The sequence below is a fragment of the Equus quagga genome, chromosome 6 (assembly GCF_021613505.1).
Source record: "Equus quagga isolate Etosha38 chromosome 6, UCLA_HA_Equagga_1.0, whole genome shotgun sequence".
NCBI lineage: Eukaryota > Metazoa > Chordata > Mammalia > Perissodactyla > Equidae > Equus > Equus quagga.
In genome coordinates this window covers 2,504,345-2,529,417 of record NC_060272.1, presented here as the reverse complement: position 1 = coordinate 2,529,417, position 25,073 = coordinate 2,504,345, and the positions used below count along the sequence as shown (strand labels likewise).

Below are 25,073 nucleotides of genomic sequence, written 5' to 3'. Positions count from 1 at the left end.
CCAGGCTGACCTGCAGGCGACCATGGAGCCCCACCCCCCTAGGCTGACCTGCAGGTGACCCCAGAGGCCCACCCCAAAGGCCGAGCCCCCAGGCCAATCCAGAAGCTGACCACGGGCCACGCTGGCCCTTCCGGGCTGTGGCCGCTGCAGAGGCGAGCCGCGGGGGCCTTCCCGCTTGGCGGGGCAGTGGGGAGACTGAGGCCCTCACCCGCAGCGTCAGGCGCAGCCACGGTCCGGAGGGCGGTGGCCGGAGGGAGGGTGTGGCCAGAAGCCAGTGGCAGGGCCGTGGGAACTTGTGGAGCGACTGCCGAATCAATCCTAAAACGGGAAAGACCAGGCGGGCCTCCGGGCACAGCCACGCCGCCGCCACCCTCGACGCCGGCCCTGAGGGCGCCGCGCGAGCTACTCGGGGCCACGAGGCTCCGCACTGCGCCTGCGCAGCACCCGCGCGCCAGACGCCCGCCCCTGGGAGAGGCGGGGCCTCGGGCGCTGCCCGGGAAGTCGCCTGCGCGCCTCGTGCACCTTGGGACCCGGCCGGGTCCGCCATGGGCCGAGACGTCCGAAAAGGCGGCGGCGGGACAGGGCTGGGCGGCAGCCGAAGCCGCAGGAACGCGCTGAAGACGCTGAAGACTGGGAAGACGGTAGTGAGCAGGGACCGGGCAGGAGCTGGGCCAGGCCGCGGCCGCCACAGGCTGACGCCGCAGCGCTCGGGCGCGCGCAGGCCCCGCCCACGGCCCCTGGCGGGCTGCTGCGGAGGCCCCGCCCTCGGGCTGCGGCGCGCGGCACGTCTGCCTTCGGCCTCGTCTCCGGCGCGGGGCGGGGCGTCTCCCTGTGCTTGCCAGCCTGCCCCGGAGACTGTCGGGAGTTCGGCGGGCCAGCAGGGGCCGAGTGCCGCTGCCCGTGGGTCGCATGCGGCCCGGCCGCACGTCGCCCTGTGCTGACTGCGAGCTCCGAGGGCAGAGACACCTCCTCACGGCGGCCGCTGGACTCCAACCGGGCGGGACGAGGGTGACCTGGCCAGCGGGCCGGCGACATGGCGTCCTGTGGTGAGCCCACCTCAGGACCCTCGCGCCTCCCGCACCGCCAGCCTTCAGGGGGCTGCCTATGCCCTCGTGCGACGCCGGACCCGGAGGACAGACAGCCACTGCCCCTGGACCCTGTGGTCTGTATGGACCCCGCGATGTCGGGGTGGGGGCTGCACCTGGGCTGTTCGAGGTCGCTGCCTCCCACATCCACGGCACCACCTTCCCAGAGTCCACAAGGCCCGGGAGGAGGCTGCCCACGGGAGAGCCCAAGGCAGGCCCGGCAGGAGGAGGAGGAGGCCGCCCGCGGGAGAGCCCGAGGAAGGCCCGGACGAGGCCACCTGCCCACGGGAGAGCCCAAGGAAGGCCCGGCAGGAGGAGGAGGAGGCCGCCCGCGGGAGAGCCCAAGGAAGGCCCAGGAGGAGGCCACCTGCCCGCGGGTGAGCCCGAGGAAGGCCTGGCAGGAGGAGGAGGAGGCCGCCCGCGGGAGAGCCCGAGGAAGGCCCGGACGAGGCTGCCTGCCCACCGGAGAGCCTGAGGAAGGCCCGTGCTGAGGCTGCCTGCCGGAGAGCCCAAGGATGGCCCCGGAGGAGGCCACCTGCCCACTGGAGAATCTGAGGAAGGCCCACGGGGAGGCTGCCGGAACCTTCCTCTCTTGGCCTGAGGGAGCCAAGTCCATCCCTGTGGACCTCTGTGTGTCCGAAGCCATTGAGCGTTCTCCTGGCTGCAGACAGACCCCTTGACAGGCTGCCACAGCTCCTGAAGGGAGTCGGGAGAGCCCGTCCTCCCAGAGCACATGGAGCACGCGCCTGGCCCAAGGGGCCCTCGGTCTCACAGCGCCCCTGGAGCTGTTTGTCAGGAATGGTGTGGTCCACACAGCACCACGCTGCTCTCCGAAGAGCAGGCCAACACGGATTTGGCCCTCCATGCCTCTTGGGTACAGGCTGCCCCACATTCCTGGTGAACTCTGGTGGCGGTGTGGACGTACCCTGCTTCCTGCAGTGAAACCTGAAAATGCAGAGAACGGAGCGACCACTGATAGGCTGGGAAGACCAACATTTGGCACTTCTGTCCGTTGTATCACTCAGACATTTCTGTGTTCCTGCAAAAGATCATGGTCTGCAAGGGACTCTTGTGTGTTGCCATCCGTTTGAGTACCACTGCCTATTTCAGCCCCCAGAGAGAAGAGGAATTAAGAATTCATTTTTACTCCTTGTCACCAATTAATCAATTTGTCTCTTTTAAAAGATTATTCATAATTTCAGGAAATATTTTCAATTTTAAATGCTTTAGCTCATGTATACATACATAGTTTTTTTTTAAAAAACGTAATACAAGTAGGGGCTGGCCCCGTGGCCGAGTGGTTAAGTTCGCGTGCTCCGCTGCAGGCGGCCCAGTGTTTCGTTGGTTCGAATCCTGGGCGTGGACATGGCACTGCTCATCAGACCGACCACGCTGAGGCAGCGTCCCACATGCCACAACTAGAAGGACCCACAATGAAGAATATACAGCTATGCACTGGGGGGCTTTGGGGAGAAAAAGGAAAAAAAAATAAAATCTTTAAAAAAAAAAAAGTAATACAAGTACTTGTAACACCAACACAAGTTTATGTTGTGCTTTTTTACTCAGCATCATTTCCCATTCTTTCTTACTTTTACATGGTTACCATATTTATAATTTTAAAGATCTAAGTTATGTTTTATTGTATGGGTGCATTTACTCTCTTCATGTTTTGACCATGTAAGTTATTTTTAATATGGCTATTATGAAAGCACATACATAGGTTTCTTCTGGATTATCTTCTAAGTTAGAATGGCTGCTCCAGAGAAGGATTACTGGGTCAAAGGTTATCAGCAATTTCTGGTTCCAAGTAATATGGAGAAAGCAGACCCCACCCTTTTTCTCTTACTAAATGTAGCTACAAAACCTGGATAGAGTGGATGGAGCCCCTGAGGACCTTGAAAAGGAAATGGCAGTGCATTGAAGAAAAAGACTGGAATACAAAGTACCATAGAACTGGCTGTAAGTTTACTGTTTTGTTTCCTCCAGTTCTCCAGACATCACTTGACCTGAATCTAATTAGTAGTTATAGAATTCTTGGCAACAGCACAATACGTTTTGTTTCCAGTCACCCATGGAACATTCCACAAGATAGACTATATGCTGTGTCATGAAATACACCTTTACAAATTTAAAAGATCAAAAGCACATAAGATATATTGTCTGACCATAATGGAATTAACCAAAAATCAGTACAGAAAAATTTTGAAGTATGTGGAAATTAACACACTTCTAAATAATCCATGGGTCAAAGAGGAAGTCTCAAAAGAAGTTAGAAAATATTTTCAACTGAACAAAAATGAAAATACAACATATAAACTGTGGGTTGCAGCTGAAGTAGTGCTTATAGGGAAGTTTATAGCATTAAATGTTTTCATTGGAAAAAAAAGAAAGGTCTCAAATCAATAAGCTTCCACCTTAAGATGCTAAAAAAAAGAAAAACAAAATAAACCCCAAAGAGGAGAAATCAGTGAAATTGAAGACATAAAAAATAATAGAGAAGGGCCAGTCCCGTGGGCGAGTGGTTAAGTTTGTGCACTCTGCTTCCACGGCCCAGGGTTTTCCCAGTTCGAATCCTGGATGCGGACAAGGCAGTCCTCATCAAGCCATGCTGAGGCGGAGTCCCACATGCTACAACTAGAAGGACCCACAACTACATACACAATTATGTACCGGGGGGCTTTGGGGAGAAAAAGAAAAAATAAAATCTTTAAAAAAAATAGTAGAGAAAATCGATAAAACTGATATAACAAGATGGACAAAGAAAAAACATGCAAATTACCTATATCAGGAATGAAAGAAGGAATATCGTTAAAGGTCCTGCAGATGTAGAAAAGGATAGTAAGAGAATACTATGAACAACTCTTCACACAGAAATTTGGATGAAATTTGGACAGTTTGGATGAAATGGACCAATTCCTCAAAACCACAAACTAGCAAAATATGCACAATCTGAAAGTTATATCTGCAAGTTCAATTTCTTAGTTAAAAACCTTCTGAAAAAGAAATGTCCAGGTCCAGATTGTTTCACTGGTCAATTTTACCAAAGATTTAAAGAAGAAATAACACCAATTGTGTATAATCCTTTCTAGAGAAGAAGAGGGAACACTTCTCAGTTTGTTTTAGGCCAGCATCACTCTGATGCCCAAACCAACAAAGACAGTGAAAAGAGAAAGAAAGGGGGGGGGGGGGGGAAGGAAGGAAGGAAGAAAGAAAACTACACAGCAGTATCTCTCATGAGTCTCATAAAAATCCTCAACACAATATTAGCAAATTGAATACAGCAACATATAAGAAGAATACAGAATGACCAAGTGCGTTTATCTAGGGCACACAAGGCTGGCTCCATATTTAAAAATCAATAATGTGATCTACTATATTAACAGCTTAAAGAAGAAAATCCAGAAAATCATATCAATTGATGCAGAAAAAGCATTAGACAAAATGCAACATCCATTCATGATCATATATCAGCAAACTACAAATAAAAGGCAACTTCTTCAACCTGATAGAGCATCTATAAGGAACCCACAACTGATACCATACTTAATGGTGGAAGCTGAATGCTTCCCCTAAGACTGGAAACAAGGCAAGGATGTTTATTCTCAGCACTCCCAATCTAACACTATACTGGAAGTCTTAGACATAAAGAAAGCCTAACAATAAGTCAAGAAAAAGAAATAAAACTATCCTTACTTGCAGATGACGCGATTGTCTACATAGAAAATCCCACAGAATTTGAAAAAGATACTCCTAAAACTATAAGTGAGTCTAGGAAGGTCACAGAATACAAGATCAGCACACAAATCTTAATCATATTTCTATGTAGTAGCAATGTACAGTTAGACCCAAAAATATTTTAAGTACCACTATTACTCCAAAGAAAAATATTTATGTGTAAATCTAATAAAACATGTACAGGCTCCATATGCCGAAATCTACAAAATACTAATAAAAGAAATTAAAGAAGACCTAAGTAAATAGACATACAGTGTTCATGGATTGAAAGACTTAACATATTAAGATACTGATCCTCTCCAATTTGATTTATGGATTTAATGCAATGTCAATAAAAATTCCGTCAGGGAGAAGCTGATTCTAAAATTGGAAATATGGAAAAGCAAAAGAATTAGAATAGCTAAAACAATTTAGAGAAAGAAGTTAAAGGTGGAGGAGTCACACCACCTGATTTAAAGACTTACTGTAAGGCTGCCTTAATCACAAAGTATTAATGTATGGTTCTGGTAGACATAGACAAATAGCCCTGTGGACCAGAATATAAAGTCCATAAATAGACCCACACAAGTATGGCCAATTGATTTTTGACAAAGGTGCATAAGCAATTCCATGGAAAAAGAATTATCTTTTTCAACCAAATGTTATTGGAACAATTGTATATTTGTGTGCAAAAAAAGGTCAACTTTGACCTAAACCTAACAACTATACAAAAATTAACTCAAGATGGATTATAGATCTAAAGGTAAAACAAAACTTTTAGGAGAAAATTTTCATTATATGGAGTTAGGAAAAATTCTTAGACACCAAAAGTATAATCCATAAAAGAAAAAATGGGTAAATTGGACTTTGAAAATTTAAAACTTTTGCTATGTGAAAAACACTAAGAGAATGAAAATACAAGCTATTGACTAAGAATATATTTGCAAATCACATATCTGACGAAGGATTTATGGTCAGAATATATAAAGAACTCTCACAACTCGTTAGAAGAAAATAAACACCCTAATTAGACATAGTGAGCAAAAGATTTGAACAGATGCTTCACGAAAGAGGATACATGAATGGCAAAAAGGCACATGAGAAGATATTCAACATTATTAGCCATTACAGAAATGCAAATTAAAACCACAGTGAGATGCCACTACATACCTAGAGAATTAAAAACACTCACCAAAAAAAGTGCTGGTGAGGATATGGAGCAACCAGAACTCCCATACACTGCTTGTGGGAATGCAAAATGGTATAGCCACTCTGAAAAACAGTTTGGCCATTTCTTATAAAGTTGCCATATGGCCCAGCAATCCCATTCCTGGGTATTTTTCTAGAGAAATGAAAACTTTTTTCACAGAAGAACATGTACATAAATGTTTATAGCAACTCTATTCATAATTGCAAAAAACTAGAAATACTACAAATGTCCTTTGTTGGGTGAATGGATAAACAAACTGTGGTACAGCCACAAAATAGAATACTACTGAGCAGTAAACGAGAGGAAATTCATGATGCACATAACTTGAATGAATTTCAAAGACATGGTGCTGACTGGAAGAAGCTAGTTTCACAAGGTTTTATAATGTATGATTCCATTTATACGACATTCTCAAGAAGTCATTACTAAAGTGATGAAGAGCGGATTAGTGGCGCTAGGCATTAGGGCTGGGGGTTGCCAGGGGTTAGCAAGGTTGGGAGATAGCATGAGAGAGTTTAGGGGGAGATGGAACTGTTCTGTGTCTTGATTGTGGTGGTGGTTATACAAACCTATGCATGTGTTGGATTTCATAGAATTGTACACTAAAAAAATTTTACTGTGTGATAATTTTTTAAAATAAAAATTTAAAAGACAGTGTATTAGTTTTTTAGGGCTTCTGTAAAGTAGTACAACAAACTGGGTGCCGTAAAACAACAGAAATTTATTCTCTCACAGTTCTGGAGACCACAAGTCCAAAATCAAGTTGTCGCCAGGGTTGGTTCATTGTGGAAGGTCTGAAAGAGAACCTGCTGCTCGCCGCTTCCAGCTTCTGGTGGCTGCCAGCGGTCCTTGATGTTCCCTGGCTTGTACATGCCCCACTCCAATCTCTGCCTCCATCTTCACATGGCCTTCTTCTCTCTATGTCATTTTCTGTCTCTTATAAGGACACTCAGTGATTTAGGGTCCACCCTAATCTAGTATGACTTCACTTCAGTTTTTACCTTAATTACATCTGCCAAGACCCTATTCTCAGTTAAGGTCTGAGGTTGCATTCTAAGGTTGTACCTCAATTTGGGGGGATTGGGTGGGAGACACACTATTCAACCTACTACAGACAGCGAAACAAAATTTTAAGACTTATGAACATGTTTTTGATGTAATATATAATCTTGATGCCCTATTTTAGGCTGATTACCATTTAGCATTTTTTCAATTAACAATGATTATTTGCCAAGCACCTGATCCTTTATCGAATCTTTGGCCCAGGTTTCTTAACTAAAAAACATTCATTGATCAGCGAGGGGGAGCACACATAGCAAACCCTTTTTAGTACAATCCATTTCTTGGTGATTAACTGAAAATAAATTTTCAATATGCAACAGAGATGGTGCATTTAAGATGATCGAAGCCACATCTTTACAGGTACAGAAAGTCTGAAAGATTTTCTCTTTTGGACTGAATAGTTCTAGAGAAATTTGTTCCAGAAAATGACCTCTGTTTGGGGAAAGTATCCTGCACAGGTTGAGTAACTAGGTTATGGTTGTTATTGGTGTGAAATGTCTGTTTTTTCCATAATGTATTTAAAAGTCTTTTTTCCCTTTTAGACTGAATTCTGGAATAAATACAAAGGTGAGATGTTTTCTATTTTAACCTTAAACAAGAAGGCTTCATTGGGATATTTACATTGAGAGAAATTGTATTTGAATTTTGAAAATGCTTCCTGAATTTCTTTTCTGCTCCTATTTAAATCTTACTCATTTAAGACTTTTCCTCTCTGTTTCCATAAAAGTTATTGTAAAATAGTTTTTTATAGTAACTTTATACCAATTTTAGTTTTGTTACTTAAATATAGCTTTAAATCAGTTTATTCTCATTCGAGGACACCAAATTCCATGGTCTATTTTTTTTAAATCCAAGTATATTAGGTAGAAACAAAAAATAGAATCTGAAAGATTGAGTCCTCCAATAAGGGAACCACGTGACTTAATGCTTACAGCATCTGAAATGATACTAATCATGACTAGTGTTTTCATCCTGGTGACAGTATTCGATTTCTCAAACTGACAGTCAGACCTATCTCTAAGTTAGATTGTCCAAATGCAGCGAGAAGTGCGAGGCTGTTTGTCAGTGCTGGACAGTAGTCTTTACGTTTTCATTTTAGCCCCAGACCATTTGAAAAGAGAAACCCTACCATCCCTCTTGTTAGTTAGCCCAGCCCAGAATTGAGTGTCAGGCAATCATCTGTCTTGCAGTTGGACCCATGTGTTACCAGCCCAGAGCTCTTCACTCTGATGCAAAAACACATCAGACATCTCAGTAAAAGTTGGGAAGCTTGTCGATGATCCAGTTAGATAAGGGCATCATGTACATGTAGCCACAAAGGGTGGGGATAAAACGAAGTCCAGGCAGGAGAAATTGTTTACAGGAAAACAGAGAGAATTCTGGGTCGACTCAACTTATCTGAAAAATGTGTGCCAAGATCAACAGAGTAATTTCCATGATGATGGGAATCGCCTGCAAGCTCTGGTTTCCAAATCCTTTCTTTGCAGATGGCGACCAGTGTGACAGCAATCCTTGCCTGAACGAGGGCAAATGTAAAGATGGTCTTGGGGAATACACGTGCACCTGTTTGGAAGGATTCGAAGGCAAAAATTGTGAACTTTGTGAGTTCTTCTTCTTGGAGCACTTTCAGGTCAGAGTTAACTGACAGGCCAAAGGTGGGAGAGAGGGAAGAAGCTAAACACCGGAGGATGGACAGTCTCAGGTCACTTCTGCTCTAGACTCTGTGCTCCGTTATGTTGTGCGCTGGACTAACAGCGAAGAGAGGAAGTCAGAGCCCCAGGTGTGCCCTGCAGTGCACTCAGTCTGGAGCACAGGGAGACACATGTCCCTTCTCTGTTCCTCTGAGAGAGGCTGTGGCACATTCATGGAGATGTGGCCCAGAGCACAGAAGCGAGAACTGACTTTCTCCTCGCTCTGTGGCTCGTAGTCCTTGTGGTCCTGGACCGTGGTTCCGAGTCACCACTTTCACTCAGGCCTGTTGGCGCCAACATCAGTGCTGAATGCTTGGGATTGTCCAATTAAAAAACTTGATGCATTTAATTAATTCTACGTGGAAAAGTCACTAAGAGTTTTCTTAATATGTGATTAATTTTTAATAAAAATAGGTTAGTATTAAGCCAGTTTTCCCTAAGAAGAAAGATTTGCATTTCTTTTAAATTACTAAATTTATAGTCTGTAGACTATGCCCTTAGTTTGGATCACTTTGGAACTTTTCCCCATGGGAGCATCATTAGGCATCACTCCATCCTGAGTCCCGAGATGCTTCTTCTGCACACGGTCTGACTGACCCCGGGGCCATTGTGAATGTATTCTAAAGTTCCATGAATGTTGATCTTTGCACTGTAATTATTTTTTCGTCAAAACCCAAATGGCAGAATGTGACGTAAATTGCTGGCATCACTGAGTGAGCTTGGGGTTGGTGCTCAGTGTTCGCTGGAAGCAGCGTGTGCTTATGGCTCCGCTGCACTGCAGAGGGTGCGCTCAGCCGGCCTTACGGTCCCAGAACCCTGGCCTTGGTCGAGGGCACCACTGGCCCACATGGGGCACTGTGCCAAGGTCCTGTGACTTGTGATGTTGTCCTGGGAGGTGGTGTGACCTCCACCACTTTACAAGTGAGGGAACCGAGGTCCCTGTGGTTTAAATAACTTGCCCAAATCCCACAGCTAGTGAAGGAAGGGCCAGCCTGAGTCCACGACGTGACTGCCTGCCCTTCTTTCCTGCTGCCCTGGAGCCTGACCCCAGTCCCCAAGGCCCATATTCCACAGGGAATCCTCTAGCCTCAGAGTGAACAGGCCTGTGGCCGCTCCACCCAGCTCGGCCTGAGCGCCTGGTCCCGGAGCCCCCTTTCTTGCAGGCAGCCCATCCACACAGGTCAGCATCCACATGCCCTTCTTAGGGGGGAACTTGAGACACACGCCCAGCCTCTAGGGCCCTCAACATGGTGTCCCCATGCAGGCTAGGGGGCGGCAGGGCAGTGAGAAGGGTGCAGAGGGGTGGTTCCCTCGCCCCCAGCCTGCCCTTGGCAGCACTGGGACTGGCTGAGGTGCCTTAGCTGCCTGGCCCTTTGCTCTAGCTGGGTGACCCGCTGTGGGGATGACGGGTGGGTGGCTGTGCCCAGGGTGCTGCCGTCCTTCCTCCTGGATGGCTGCAGCCTTGGTTTCCCCGCCCGTCCTGAGGGCCAGCATGCCTCTCCCACAGCCATGCGGCAGCTCTGCAGCCTGGACAACGGGGACTGTGACCAGTTCTGCAGCGAGGAGCGCAACTCTGTGGTGTGTTCCTGTGCCAGTGGATACATCCTGGGCGACAATGGCAAGTCCTGCATCTCCACAGGTAGGAGGAGTGTGGGTCACCTCAGCAGGGCTCCCTGGGCCCTGGGGTCCATGCCGGTGCAGGTGGGCTGGACGGCTGAAGCATCCTGGGTGGGCTGCAAGGTTTGGAAACAGACTCGCTATTTCTGTGAACCATCTAAGAATGGGACCAATGATGTCTCTAACTCCTTGGTGGATGTGAAAGTATAAGGAGTAATTCACGGAGGGCATGTCACCAGTGCCCAACTCGTAGCAAACCCCGAGTCACTACGTAGTGACTGTCCTGTGGCCCTGGGAAGGGTGGGGGACCTGGGAGGCTGGGAGTTAGGACAGGCCGAGGCTGAGAGTGTGTGGGCAGGCGAGGGGCCATTCAGGCCTGACCACTGGAGCCGTAGAGCTGGGGGGCGGTGCAGGGACCAGAAGAGGAACTGAGGACCCTCAAGAACTGATGTAGGTTGTGGGCCCCAGAGTTAATTGAATTAATTTTTTCTTTCCTGTGATAAAAGTTAGACACAGTGAGTCTGGCCTAGAAGCTCACAGAGGGTGTGACCTAGTGAGGGCCTGAGCGAGGGGCCAGGTCCCGGGGGTGCAAGAGCCCGCCTCACACGCAGTGGGAAGGCCATCATCTGCTGCAGGCCAGCCCGGCCAGAGGCTCTGGGGCCACTCCTTTCTCTCAACATGATCCACTTCTCACAGCGGCCCGACGCGCTCCTCAGAGCCTGGTCCCCTGACTGACCAACAGGTCTGGCATCACCTGGGGGCGTATTAGAAATGCCAAACCCCAGACCCGCTGCAGGAGGTGGCACATTCAGGAGGACCGAAATCATGGAACATTAAGTCTCTCAACCAGGAAAAGACAGTGTGGTTTATATTTCTATTGGTAATGAAATTTTAAACGTAAGCTGGCTCAAAAGTATTTTAACTAAAGTCATTTCTTGACATGCATGCAACACTTTTTTAAATTCAATTCACAAATCAATTTAAAATAAAGTTTGATGTTTGAAAATAAAATCAGGTAAACTACTTTCTAGTGCAAAAGATTCTGTTCTAAATCACAGACGAGCTAGTTCAGAATTTGAAAGGCAGTGATTACACATCTTAACACAGAATAGGGAACAGCAGGGTGCACTCCTTCTCTCCAGCAGCACCTTTTCCCGAGTCCGCTGGCGGGAACCGCGCGGGTCCTGAAGGAGCGTGCACAAAGGCTGAAGAAAACCTGAGGTTTGCTTATCTGATCTCAGACAGACACAGGGCAGCAGAGAAAAGCCCCTGCGACCCGTTTTCAGAGCTGCTGTTCTGCTGTCTCGGGCTCTTCGCCCTCCACCCGTCCTTCCTCCTCCCTCTGCCCTGCATTGCTCCTGCGCCTCCGCTCCCGGTTGGTGATGACACGGGAAGGGAGCTTTCCAGTATTTACTGACATCCCTGCTGTGCCCGCTGCTTCATTTCAGATGTCGTCGCACAAAGCCACGTCGTGGTGTCCGTCTTATGCTGCAGATTGCTCCCACGTTTTGTTCCTTGTGCCTGGAACACGTTTTTTCCTTCCACGTTTTTCACTGGGAACGTGTCGGACACAGCAGGGCTGGCAGAATTTTATAGCGAGCACCCACCAGGATTCTACGTTAACATCTAACTGACTTGCTTTGTCACGTGTCTGCCCCCATTTGTCCTCTGTCCATCCACAAGCTGCCTAATTCGGTTGATGCATTTCCAGGCAGATTGCAGAATCCCCTTCAATGCTTCAGCATCCTGGTGACCCAGCGGTCAGTGTCCGCAGGGCTGTCGTCTAGGTGAAAGTGACACACAGTGGGGTACACCAATGGGAAGGGCACGTTTCCTGCGTTGTGACAATGGCGTCCATCTTGTAACCCAGCCCCAATCAAGACAGAGCAGCCCGCACCCCAGAAGGTCCTCACACCCCTTCCCGGTTACCGAGCACATGCCCTGCTCCTCCCCGCTCGCAGTGTTCCAGGCGGCTCACCCCATTACCGAGAGGGGCAGACTGACAGCCTCCTCAGCTCCTCCTGCTTCGTGGGGACTGTGCGCTGTAGGGAGCTTTTTGCCTTGCTGAGCCCAGGCCATTTTTCTTTCAGAGCCTTTCCCCTGTGGGAAACACACTCAGGGACGCGGGAAGAGGGCGGCGGACCAGGCCACTCAGAGCCATGAGGATCCCTCCCAAACCGACATTCTGGAGCAGTACAACCCTGGAGACCTGGCTCCCACCAAGAGCCCCGGCGATCTGCTAGGATCCAATAAGACGGAGACGAACGCAGAGAACCAGCAGAATCTGGTCCGGATAGTGGGCGGGAAGGAGTGCCAAGAGGGCGAGTGTCCCTGGCAGGTAACTGCTGAGCACGCTTAGTGAGCTAACGGGGTGGGGACCTGTCCTAGCTGGGCGCCACGGGCACGGCCACAGAGGACGCGCCCAAGCACACATTTGGCCCCACAGCAGGCTTTGAGCTCTTCCCCGCCTGCCCTGCTGCCCCATTCCAGGCTTCTCTGCCCGTGAAGGACAGATGGGAGGGCAGAGCCCCGCCTGGAGTCTTAACACCTCTCCCCACTGGAAGGCGAGATGGGCGGCAGCTCAGGCCGAGTCAGCAGGTGGAGGTCGGCTGCCTGACGGGGCGAGGCCTCTGCCTGTGCTTCTGTTTGACTGAAGGTGGAAAGAGTCCCTCCCCTTGTTTCATTTCTAATTTGGTAAATTTTCTTTATCCAAACACCTAAACCCCAATGAGGCAGAGGCCTTGTAGAGAAGAGCATATCCATTTGTTTTCAAAGGTGAAAACCACTGCTGGGTTGTTGATTTGGACTAAGGTTGCCAGATTTAGCAAATAAAAAGCAGGACTTCCGCTTAAGTGGGAATTTCAGATAAACATGGAATGACTTTTGATGTAAGTGTATAAATATTACATGGGACATATGCTAAAATTACTTGCTATTTATTTGACTCAAATTTAACTGGGTGTCCTCTATTTTATCTGGCAACCCTAACTTGGACTTTAAGTTTTTAGGGTCCAAAGCCAAAACAGCTTCTCCTACAAGCAGAAATCCCAGAGCTGCCAACAACCTTCAGAAGTTACCTCCGCTCGCTCCCCGCCTCCAGGCCACATGACAGCTGTGCATGTGTCTGAGTGATCAAGAGCAAGGGAGGGCATGCCTCATCTGGTCATCCCTCATCAGCACATCCTTGTGGAGAACTTACCGTGTGCCGGGCAGTGACTGGGCGTGGTGTGTGTAGGGTATGATGTCATCAGAGCCACGTCTCTAGGAAGGGAGGTGAGACCCACCTGGATCACCAAATGCAAGTTGGTGTGTGATGAGGGCCCGTGGGAGCATAACGAAGTCCTCGGGGGCAGGACAGGCTCCCCACCCAGAGGGCACAGCTGTGGCCCAGGGGCTCTGTGAGTAGCTTTGGATGGGGCTGCACAGCAGGGAACAGGGACGGGCACCCGGGAGAAGGGTCCTCAGCAGTGGGCGCCCCATGGAGTCTGCTGGGATTCGTGGCTCTTGCTCTCCCAGTTCCAGTCTCCACCAGCTGCCTCATCTCCATCTTTAGGAAGGACAGTCGGTCTCCAATTCTTAGAAAGATTGACTCCCCCTCACTTGGTACCCAAGTTGGATTGTGAATTGATAAATTATGCAAAAAAAAAGCAAAAATATTACTACAGGGGCCGGCCCGGTGGCGCAGCAGTTAAGTTCATGCATTCTTCTTTGGCAGCCCAGGGTTTGCAGTTTGGATCCTGGGTGCAGACCTACAGACCGCTCAGCAAGCCATGCTGTGGCAGGCGTCCCACATACAAAGTAGAGGAAGATGGGCACAGATGTTAGCTTAGGGCCAGTCTTCCTCAGCAAAAAACCATTATATATATATTACTGCTTCATGCTAGTCATGAACATCTTCAAGAGTTCCTTTAGACTCAGTGTTGTTAACTGTCTCATTGACCTACACATACCCCCAGCCAATAACTGTTGCTCAGAGGTTGTGGAACTCCCTGGAGAAAGGAAAAGCAAAACTGCTCCGTCTCCAGATCTGCAAGCCCCGTTCTTTGGGGAGAAAGGAAAGTAAGAGACTTGTCTGTGGAGCCTCTCACTTGCCCCATCAGTGCTCCTTCCCACGTGGAATGTCCTCACTCCCAAATCCTGTCCGGGAGAAAATCACATGGATCCCGAGGAAAGTAACCTGGAACGGTGGCGTTCTGCAGGCCGAGGGAGAAGGGTTCAAATAGCTGCACCATTGCAGAGACCAGAAGTCGCACCTGCTCTGGACGGGTTTTCTCCAGCCCGGCATCGCTGGTCTGGAGTATGATTCATTGCCAACAAAGGTTTCTGCCACAGTGAAGTTGTTCTTCCATGCGTGACACTGTGGACAGTGCTGGGACAGAGTGAGGAGAAGGAGGAGACTAGCCCCTGGAGTCCAGGTGGAGAGATGGTGAAGCGGGGTGGGACCACCCGCTGTGACCAGCACTGGCGCTCAGCAGGGCCTCAGCGGCAGTCTGTTGAGTAAATGAACAGTCGCTCACTTGCCTGACCTGTGAAGCAAAGACCAGACGATGTGAAGGTGCTGCCCGGACTTGTGCCACGAAATCCGGGGAGTGGGTGGCGAGGAGCTGGGAAGGTGCCACGGGGTGCCCCCTGAACCAGCTCTTGGAGAATGTGCCGGTTGGACCAGTGGGTGGGACGTGCAGGCCTGGGCACAGTCACCCTGGTTGGGAAATCTGCAGGACTGGCCAATGGGCAGCAGCCCGAGTGTCAGGTGGACACTGTGGGTGCACTGGCTTGGGCCTCACGTTCCAGCCTGAAGAGGCCACAAGTTCTTCCGTGGGGAAAGGGGTCAGGGGCTGGGGAGGAAGGCTGGAGCTAGAGGCTGTCAGATTCCTCCTCTCAGGAAGTCAGACCAACCTTGTGGGCTCCGGCGCTCTCGTTGCAGGCTCTGCTCATCAACGAGGAAAACGAGGGGTTCTGTGGAGGCACCATCCTGAACGAGTACTATATCCTCACGGCGGCTCACTGTCTCCACCAAACCAGGAGATTCAAGGTGAGGGTAGGTAAGTGGCGCCCACACCCCTCGGCTGCCCTCCAGGGCCCACTGTCACTTCCTTATTTTCAGAGACCATTAGAATTGATCAAATCTGTTGGAAACACTAGTTAAACTACCAAAATCCTGGGGGGGGGCTGTTTCACAGAGGAAGACGGGGGGGGGGGGGGAGCAGCCTTCCTAGGGCCAGTCCAGCCCTTCTCCTGTGTGGTCCCCCCTGATGCTTGGAGTTCACGCCCAGGCATGCGCCTCCTCTCAGGGTCTGCTCAGGCAAGGCTCCCAGAGCCCCCTCTTCAGCAATCTGAGCACCGAGTACCTTTTTACGCTTTCTTATATTTTTCCAATTTTCTAGTGACCATATACCATTTTTTAATTAGAAAACACACTAACAACTTTAAAAAGTAACCCACACGTAAATGCTCGGCCATGCTGGGCTGACATGGCCGTGTCCTCGCCGTATCCTCACCATCTCCCAGGTGATCGGAACATGGAGGAGGAGGAGGGCAACGAGATGGCGCACGAGGTGGAGATGATCATCAAGCACAACAAGTTCATCAGGGAGACCTACGACTTCGACATCGCTGTGGTCAAGCTGAAGACACCCATCACCTTCCGCATGAACGTGGCACCCGCCTGCCTGCCTGAGAAGGACTGGGCCGAGTCCACGCTCATGACACAGAAGTCGGGCATCGTGAGTGGCTTCGGGCGCACCCACGAGAAGGGCCGCCCCTCCGCCACCCTCAAGATGCTGGAGGTGCCCTACGTGGACAGGAACACGTGCAAGCTGTCCAGCAGCTTTGTCATCACCCAGAACATGTTCTGCGCCGGCTACGACTCAAACCCAGAGGATGCCTGCCAGGGGGACAGCGGGGGTCCCCACGTCACCCGCTTCAAGGACACCTATTTCGTCACTGGCATCGTCAGCTGGGGAGAAGGGTGTGCACGCAAAGGGAAGTACGGGGTTTACACCAAGGTCACCAGCTTCCTTAAGTGGATCGATAGGTCCATGAAAGCTAGGGGCGGGGCCCAGGCAGAGCGGGCAGCCCCTGTGCCTCACCCCCATTAAAGTCATTCCACCCCAAGACCTGCTGGCAGCCGCTGGCGTCTCGTTTTGTCGTAGCACTTGTTCTGGGCAGGCTGAGTCCTGCCATCGGTCTCCTGTCCGCAGCGATCTGCTCTGTGTTGCTTCCCACTCCCGCTGTCTTCTTGCTCCGCTGAAGTGAGAAATGGAACTTTCGTTTGGAGCAGTTGGGAGCCATCTTCAGGGAATTCTGTACTTTATAGGACTGGAGTCTAGGCTCCCCGGGGTGACTCCTCTGCTCAGAACTGAGATGGGCCGAATCTGCTCATAGCGCGTTCTTCTCTTTTTGATTGCCCTTAACTGCCCTCTTGGCCCCACGCTCAGAACACTTGAGAATAAATGACCAAGGTTTGGGAGCACAGAGAGGAGGCGAGGCAGGGATCAGGGCCCACCCACGACCGGTGGCCTCCCCCTGGGGTCGGGTGGGGTCCCCCTGTGTGCTGACAGCTTCCCCGGGTGCCCATTCACCCCCGGGACTGAAAGAGCCGTGGAAATGTGTCCTCCAGGGGCCCCCTAGGCGCTTGGAAAACTCTCCTGAGCCGCATACCCACTCACCAGGCGCCGACTGTCCCCCGCCCAGGGGTTTCCACCCTGACTGTGTGTTGGGACCCTGGGGGGCTCAGGCCACAGCCAGAGCACTTAAATCAGAGTCTCCGGGGTGAGTGTGGGCCCCGGAAGTTTCTCCAGCTCCTCAGGGGACCCCACGTGTGCTGGGTGTGCCGGTGGGGGCTGTGGAGGGCCCCTCTGTCCTCGAATGGGTCACATCTGAATGCCAAGTCCTTCCCCGTCCCGGTCCGTGCCCGCTCCAGGCCCTCGACTTCAAAGGTCACGAAGACCAAACGGGCTTTTAGAACACGAGAAAGGTCACGTCAGACCAGAGCTGCCAGTGCGTTTTCCAAACGTCCTTTCACAGTTTGCATTTTGCGAAACTTCACTAAGCAAAGTTTCAAAGTCCCAGGACAAAAACTCCCGAAATGTCACAAGCTAGACAGAGTGTTTTGTAAACAGGAGCTACTGTGAGGTTAGGAAAATCTATGTGAGCCGGTCCGCAGTTTCCAGGCGCGGCTGAGGGTGCCATCCCCCGCGGGCCTGCCTTGACACCCCCGCAGGGGCCACTGCCAGGGAAGCAGCCTCAGACGGTGCGTGGTCAGGTTGAGGGTTTCCCATGCAGCTGAGTGGTCTCTGTCCGGAGGCAAACCCCGGACTCGGGCTTCTGGTCCTGGAGATGGAAGGTTGTTTGGGGTCCAGAGGGTGCTCTGGGGAGAGACTCACAAACCCACCTTTGCTGTTACCACCTGAACCTCTCACTGTTGGCCGCTATGATTGGCGACTGAGTTCCTGTATCTACCAGGGAGGAAGGGAAACTGAGGCCCAGCAGAGCAAAGGGCAGCCGGGGCCCCCTCGCCTGATGGGCCTGCTTGCTTCCCATCCAGAAGGAGTGAGTTCAGGGAGCTTCCAGAGTGGGAGAACTCGGACATGCAGGGAGGGTGCTGGGCCCGACTCACGGCGGGTTCCGCCCAGCTCTATTCCTTGCTGTGTGCCCCGGACAACTTACCTCCCTCTCTGAGTATCACTGTCTTCGTGGGAAACGGACCTAACAAATCGCCTCCGCTACATGCTGCTCTAAACTAAGTTCTGCCGTGGGGGACGTTCTGTTCTGTGCCACCAGAGTGTCCCTGAGGGGAGTCATTGGAGGGGTGCCTGGTGTGGAAGGCGAGGCCCTGAGGGCAGAGAGCAGCAGGTGGGCAGAGGTGAGGCTCTAGAGAGCAGGAGAAAGCAAGGGCGAGGCTGCGGTACCAGGACAAGACCCATGTCCCCCGGCACTGCTCGCCACACCAGCACCCTCCTTTCCCAAGGGAGGGGGACATGGTGACGGCCTGTCAGCGAGGGCTCCCTGGAGGGTCTGGCCCGTCCCGAGGCCCTGCCTGCAGGACGAAGGGCGTGGAGTACAAAGCCAGTGGCTGCACGGCGGCAGCAGCAGATGGGCCACGGTGGGTGGGCTGGCTGCTCCCCATACCCTGGGCTGGAGCCGTCAGACAGGAACTGAAGGAGCCTGCGGCCCCAGCCCCAAAGGGGTCAGTGATGGAGGCAGGCCATGCAGGAACACAGCACTCGGCTGGAAAGTTGTCGGGAAATGAGATATTCCCACAGCCTCGGAGCATCGCCCTAGAGAAGGCTTTATTACAAACAGGACAGGGCAGCTCTATAATGGCGAGACATGGAGGGCACGTCGTCCTAGTGACCGAACATGATGTCACTGACGAGGGCGCACTGGGAGGACACGGTGGCCATGCAGGGCTCCTGCCCAAAACTGGGTTCGCCCTGAGCCTAACTGGGAGAGGCCAGTCGGGCCCATCAGCTGAGGGAGGCCTGGACGCTCCAAAAATGTCAGTGTCGGAAGGACCAAACAGCTGGGGAACTGCGTCATGTGAGACTGAAGGACACCGACAGGATACAGTGGGAAAGGGCGCGGCAGGGGCTCCATCCGATGCCACTTATGTGGGGATCCCCTGATGTAGAGGGTGCGGGGAGAGGAGAAGAGGAGAGAGACAGAGAGACACAGACAGAAAGGGGGCCTCCCCTAGTCGATGCTCTGTGCTGACTGGCCCCGTGCGTGTGGGATCAGGAGGGTGGGGTGTGAGTTTGCTGTGCCCTCAGGCAGGGTCCAGAGAATTCATTGCCTCCTGGTGCTGAGCATGATTATCGGGCTCAAGGACACACTTGGTCCTTAGGAATGTCCCCTGGGTCCCCTCCTCACGTGGCACGTGGTGCTGCAGGAAACCTGGCCGTGCCGGTCTTACTCGGGGGCGGGTGAGGCCCCAGTGTTGCGGCCAACTCTCTGGCCCTTTATGCTCCTGACCTGCACCATGGAAGACTGGGTCTCTCTCTGACCTCAGGTCCACCGCCTGTGGACGCCTTCCTGCCACACTGGGCTCCTTGCTCTGCTCCTGGCAGCTGGCCCTCCCTCCCTCTCTGTGCCCTAAGAGTCCTCCTCAGCCCCAAAGGGAGCCTCTGTGACCGGCTTGTCTGAAACAGACCCCATCGCTCTGTACCCCTCATCTGCTCTCCTTTTCTTGACAGCAGAGTGTGAGATCCTTTCTCCCTCCCCTCTCCCTCCTTCCAGTGTGTTCCCCGCACGCCTGGGATGAGCCCTAGGCAGCTGTCTTGCTCCCGCTGGACCCCCAGGCCCAGGACCCTGGCCTGTGAGGACCCCACCGAAGCGCCGGCTGGGCCTGTTCTCTCTCTCCCCCCCCCCCGCCCCCTCGGTCTGTCACCCCCCTCCTTCCTGCCTGCACTCCCAGGACGTCCCCAACATCCCCCATGTATCTCAGCAAGGCCCTCTTGGCCTGGGCTTTTCATTCGTCTGCCTTTTCTTCCCTCTCTTTGCCTGGAACAGAGAAATGCAAGCCTGAAGCCCGTGTTTAGAGCCCTCCCAGCTCTGTGTCCTCCTTTCCGAGGAGTTCGTTTTCGGCCTCAGCGTCCCGCCTGGAGCCCCGTTTCAGGGCTGGGGGTCGCTGCACGCAGCCCCTGTGCTGAGCCTCGCGTGGACTTTGGCCCCGTGTTTGCAGACCTGTCCGTGCGGCAGAATGGCGAGCTGCGTCCCGCTGCTCCTCGTCCTGGTCCGCCTCGCCATCCCCGCCGCGGAGCCCTCAGGTGGGCGGCTGCTTCGCAATCCGTCCTTCCTGGCGGGGCATGGGGGGGCTGTTTCTAGGTGTCGCAGTTCTTGGGTGAGTCCATGCCCACTGACGGGATCTGCGTTCTTTCCCTGCCATGCAGTGTTTCTTTCCGCCTCGAAAGCAAATACAGTCCTGGCGAGATGGAAGCGTGCTGGCTCGTATCTTCTGGAAGAGCTCTTTGAGGGGAATTTGGAAAAAGAATGTTATGAAGAAATCTGCGTCTATGAAGAAGCAAGAGAGGTCTTTGAAAACGACGCCACCACGGTACGTGCTCCCCACCGCGAACTTAGCCCCGAACTCCGTGCCTCAGAGAGCACCGTCTCTCAAGGACGAAGCTAAATTAGGGAGCCTGTTTCCTCCCCGAGACGGGGACTCAGCACCCACTTTACAGATGAGGGAACAGGCAGAGAAGAGGAAAGCTTTCCACAGTTGTAGGTGGGGACGAGGCGGGAACCCAGCCCCATACCCGAAACCCAGCAGCCCAATACACCGACCAGATTTACGAACATCCCAGACCCCACTCAGCTGGTCAGGACCGTGATAGAAGCCGCTATTTTAAATAGAGACCTAGTTGTTACAATGTATCAACAAATGCTTAAGAAACAAAATTCCTCCCTATCCTGCCGGCATAGTAAGGAAAGCTCTCACAATCTAGAACTCGGGCTAAAAGTGACTACAAGCAAACTCTAAATAACACAGGTAAGAATGTGCCCTTCTTAATTACTCTTACACTTATCAGAAGACAGAGAAGTGAGTCAAACCTGATGGGCCGAATATCTGTGTGTAAGTATTCAGAATAGTAAAATATTTAATAAAGATTTCCTAGTTTTACATATAAAAGTAGCAATATTTAAAGTTGATTCTGAATAAAATATTGACCTGTTTCTCTATAGTTTCTTAAATATCCATATATAAGAGAACTCCTTTGAAGTAGACCATAAACTTGGATAAAACCAGGAGAAATTCAAACTTCCTGGAAGGGAAAATTGCGTGCTTGATCATGTTCTTGCGCCATCACTCAGGCCATTACAGGTCCAGGCGTGACAGGGGGATACATTACTTACAGGGTTACTTTCTAGGCTTGGAGTCTGAGTAATTCTGCTAATTCTAGATACCCCGCCCCCGCGAATCCCCCCACACACTTGAAGTTTCAGTCGTTGTTTAATTGGCTTATAGGGAAGACAGGTGGTGCACGCTTCTCGTGTCCACATCAAGCCTGTGCACAGAGGACTCGCAGGCTGACCCCCCCACGCCCGAGGACGGAAAGGCCTGGGGGCACGGCCGTGCTGTCTGTGCCTCGCCACACACCGGCTCCCCTTCCTGAAACAGGTGACAGTGAATACGGACTCAACAGCATCTGTTACACATACACTGACGAGGACATTAAGTCAAGAATTTGCATTCTTTGTTTCAATCAGTATTTTCCTAATAAGTAGCTAAAATCAACCTTTTCTTATCTTCAAGTCCACCTACAGGAGAAAATATAGAAAAACTGCTGTCCCATTGGTAACACTTTTGTTTTAATTTCACAGGGTGAATTCTGGACAAGGTACATGGGTGAGTGGCTCTCCTCATTTCTCCAGGATTCCTTCCTCTTCCTTTCCCTTGAGATCTGGGAATGCAGTTGGCTTGGCGGCCAGTGGATTCCAGATTTCAAACCTTCAGTTCCTGGACCCCTTGGCAAGGGAAGGGTCTGGATCAGGGCAAAGCTCCTCTGGCGGCTTGGGTGGCAGAGGCGGGAGGGTCCCCCAGCCTGAGCGGCTCCTCTCATCCACGTGGCCTCGGGGGTCCCTAGGGCCTCCTTCTGCAGGCTCAGCACCTGGCTACATACACCAAGGCTCGGGGGATGTTGGGAGGAGTGCCCAGGGACCACGCGACCGAGGGGCTGACAGGGGGTGAGGGGAGCTAGGAGCAGAGCTGTGGCACCAGCGACAGTCCCGGTGGTCACTCACCAGGAAAGGAGGAGGTCGAGGAAGGGGACCAAGACGGCCTCGTGGGCACACGTATGCTGGTGGGGCCCAGGGGACACATATGGGGCCTTGGCAGCCTGCTCCAGACTCCTGGTGTCCTGGTCAGAGGGGCCAGGGGTGTTGGGAGAGCGCGGGTGACACATGTCCCTCTCGGCAGGTGGCTCCCCGTGCACCTCCCAGCCCTGCCGCAACAATGGGTCCTGCCAGGACAGCATCCGCAGCTATACCTGCACCTGCGCGCCCGGCTACGAGGGCAGGGACTGCGCCTTCGGTGAGGCGGGCTCTGGGGTGGGCACCACAGGGCCCGTGGGGACGCGAGTCCAGGCCAATTCTCCACTGGAACCACGTGTTCTGAGGGCCTCCTGCCCCCAACATGCCTCCACATCGTTTCCTCCCCATAGGGTCTCTTCCTCTTCTTCCCAACCCACCAGCACCTCAACCATTCATAATGCACCCATCTGTTCCTGGGCTGGGGGTGGGGTCTGGGGGCCGGTCTGTGAGGGGGAATCTCGTGCAGGCACTCTGAGCCAGGCATGGGTGCGAGACGCTCCCACGGCTGAGACTTACAGCTTCATGGACCACAATTCCTTAAATACAAATAAATAAGTGCAAAATGTATTTGTGGGGGTGGAGAGAAACCAATTTCCTATCAATAATTACCAGATATGGAAATAAATTCACTTAATCCTTTTAATGTTTCTGGTCAATGCAGAGCCAATTTTCTGGAGAAAAGTATTATTTCCAGCCCAGATCTCTCCTCCCAAGTTCAAAGTTCTGCTCCAGCTGCCTCCCGAGAGTCCATGTGATGATGTTTTGCAGACAGCCCAAATTTAACACATGCCAAAGCAAGGTTTGGACCTTGACCTGCCTGTGTCCCTGCCCCCATCCCCGCTGCTCAACCATCACACGGGGTCCCACTAGACCCCCCCCTGTCCCACATCCCACGAGGGAGCCACGTAAAGGGCATAGCTACTGCAGCAGGAAGTGACAGCTGACACGAGAGAGCACACAGGCTAGGAAGACCGACAGACACCTTGCAGTACGTTTGCAGATTCTTCTAGGACTAAGTGACATTTTCTGGGGACAAATACCAGGGCTGTCACTCACTGAATCTTCGCTTTCTCCACGCACATTCCTGATACGGAAGCGTGGGAAATGCTTGTGTGAGGAGCCAATGACCTGAAGAGAATGACACCTGGACTGAAAAACCAGAGCCCCACGTGCAAGGAAATTTAAAACGATGCTATTTCCATGTTAGCATTGTTTTCCCTTTCAGCTAAAAATGAATGTCACCCACTGAGGACTGATGGGTGTCAACATTTTTGCCACCCGGGACACGAGTCCTACAGGTGCAGCTGTGCGAAGGGGTATAAACTGGGCCAGGACCGCAAATCGTGCATCCCACACGGTGAGTTCTCAGGTGAGAAATGGGTGCTGGTCTCTCTCTTCCCACCCTTTCGGCTCCGTCCCACATCCCCCTCCTTCTCCCACGAGAGCGTTCGAAAGGCCACTTCGTTTGCGATGAGGAGTGGCTGTGACTCAGCCAGCGTCCTTGCCCCCCACTGGAGCTTGCTCGGGTCGTCACAGCATCTGAGCTAAACCAGAAGCACCGAGAGGGTGACTTCACTCTGCTCTGCGCCTGCGTGAGTTGCTGTCAGTCCCTACCATAAGATCATCAGCATTGAGGACTAGGATTTGAGCAGTTAGCACCATGCGTGACGTCTGACGTGTGACTTGAAAGGCACTGACTCTTCTTCTCTTGTTGTCACCACAAATGAAGAGAAGTGTGCCTGTGGAATCCTGAAATCTGAGAGCGTCGCAAGGCCACCGAACAGCACGCAGAGTCTTCAGGTTTTCCCGTGGCAGGTAACAAACACTTTATAAATGGGTTCTCACTTTTTGTTACCAACTTCACCTTATTTGCCATTTCCATCTTCTTTGCCACGCAGAAGCGCAATGACCAAGTCAGAGGGGCGCCATGACTGAGGTGCTCATCTTGACCCCACGCTGCAGAGCACTTGCTCACGCTGAAGTCACAACTTCAGCTGTGCTCATCATTTGCACCAAATAAAAATGTATAGTTTTATTTACAGCCACCCAGGACATCTCTCTGGAGTCAACCACTGTTCCCAATGTCATTTCTCCCAGAACCTCAGCATCCTGAAGCCACAGCGTCTCCTTGCAGTGCCTGGGGGCTGGGTGGATTGACTCGGGTCTGAGGGACCCTGAGAGGCGGGGGCATGGGCTCCGCTCACCCACCTTCGGGATGCCAGCTCCATTCCTGGGCCAGGAGGTGTCTCGTCTTTGGCATTCATTTCTGTTATTTTCCTGACCCCTTTCACTGGTTTGGGAGTTACACACTCCATTTCTATTTATTTAATAGTTACTCTTGACATTTAAACATTCACATTTAACTTGGCAATACACGAAGTGAGTATTTTCAGCCCCCTCCAAAATTATTTCCAGCACCCCATGGTAGGCCCATCTGCTATTTTGACTGGTATTTTATTCTTTTCTTGCTTTTTTAGTAACTCCACAAAATAGGTATCATTTTTATTATTATGGTTTGTACCACCAGTATGGGTTTTGATTTTCCTATGTCTTCCATTTTCCTCGCACCCCAGGACTCAATGCGGCTCACCCTTTAGAATAGCCTAGCCAATGGAAATATAATGTGAGCCACGCATGTAATTTAATACATAAATACAAGTAAAGACAGGTGAAATGAATTTTGATAAGTATTTTATTTACCCCAATATATCCAAATATTATTTCAACACGTAGTGAACATGAAAAATTGAGATATTTACATGTTTTCTTCATACTAAATCTCTGACATCTGGACTGTATTGTGCCCTTGGAGCACATCCTAGTTTGGACCAGTCACATTGCAAATGCTCTGTAACCACGTGACTTTCCGTATCAGACAGCAGA

At 51.4% G+C, this 25,073-nt stretch overlaps 3 protein-coding genes across 10 annotated transcripts in view; 2 read left to right on the top strand and 1 right to left on the bottom strand.

Annotated features, from left to right (window-relative positions):
- F10 (coagulation factor X) overlaps window positions 1–16,495 on the top strand; it is a 19,110-nt gene extending 2,615 nt beyond the window's left edge. Inside the window, exons 3-8 of the mRNA XM_046664892.1 lie at window positions 7,614–7,638; window positions 8,559–8,672; window positions 10,270–10,401; window positions 12,470–12,717; window positions 15,304–15,421; window positions 15,888–16,495. Of these exons, the coding sequence (XP_046520848.1) occupies window positions 7,614–7,638; window positions 8,559–8,672; window positions 10,270–10,401; window positions 12,470–12,717; window positions 15,304–15,421; window positions 15,888–16,477 (1,227 nt within the window). The 3' untranslated portion in view covers window positions 16,478–16,495. The remainder of the gene's footprint in view (window positions 1–7,613; window positions 7,639–8,558; window positions 8,673–10,269; window positions 10,402–12,469; window positions 12,718–15,303; window positions 15,422–15,887) is intronic.
- Window positions 9–2,383, bottom strand: LOC124241256 (collagen alpha-1(I) chain-like). Its single transcript, XM_046664891.1, has 2 exons — window positions 1,493–2,383; window positions 9–1,441 (listed from the first exon to the last, which is right to left on the bottom strand). The coding sequence occupies exons 1-2, from the start codon at window positions 1,975–1,977 to the stop codon at window positions 403–405; spliced, it is 1,524 nt and encodes a 507-aa protein (XP_046520847.1). The 5' UTR covers window positions 1,978–2,383; the 3' UTR covers window positions 9–402.
- A 746-nt stretch (window positions 16,496–17,241) lies between the features above and the next one.
- PROZ (protein Z, vitamin K dependent plasma glycoprotein) overlaps window positions 17,242–25,073 on the top strand; it is a 13,507-nt gene continuing 5,675 nt past the window's right edge. The window contains exons 1-7 of one of the 8 annotated variants that reach the window (XM_046664898.1): window positions 17,242–17,631; window positions 19,890–20,146; window positions 20,270–20,433; window positions 21,702–21,726; window positions 22,297–22,410; window positions 23,398–23,559; window positions 23,920–24,005. In XM_046664898.1, coding sequence (XP_046520854.1) covers window positions 20,080–20,146; window positions 20,270–20,433; window positions 21,702–21,726; window positions 22,297–22,410; window positions 23,398–23,559; window positions 23,920–24,005 — 618 coding nt within the window. In that variant the 5' untranslated portion in view covers window positions 17,242–17,631; window positions 19,890–20,079. Of the gene's footprint in view, window positions 17,632–18,276; window positions 20,147–20,269; window positions 20,434–21,701; window positions 21,727–22,296; window positions 22,411–23,397; window positions 23,560–23,919; window positions 24,006–25,073 lie in introns of those variants that run through there. The other 7 variants (XM_046664896.1, XM_046664895.1, XM_046664894.1 and 4 more) reach the window with 7 other exon arrangements.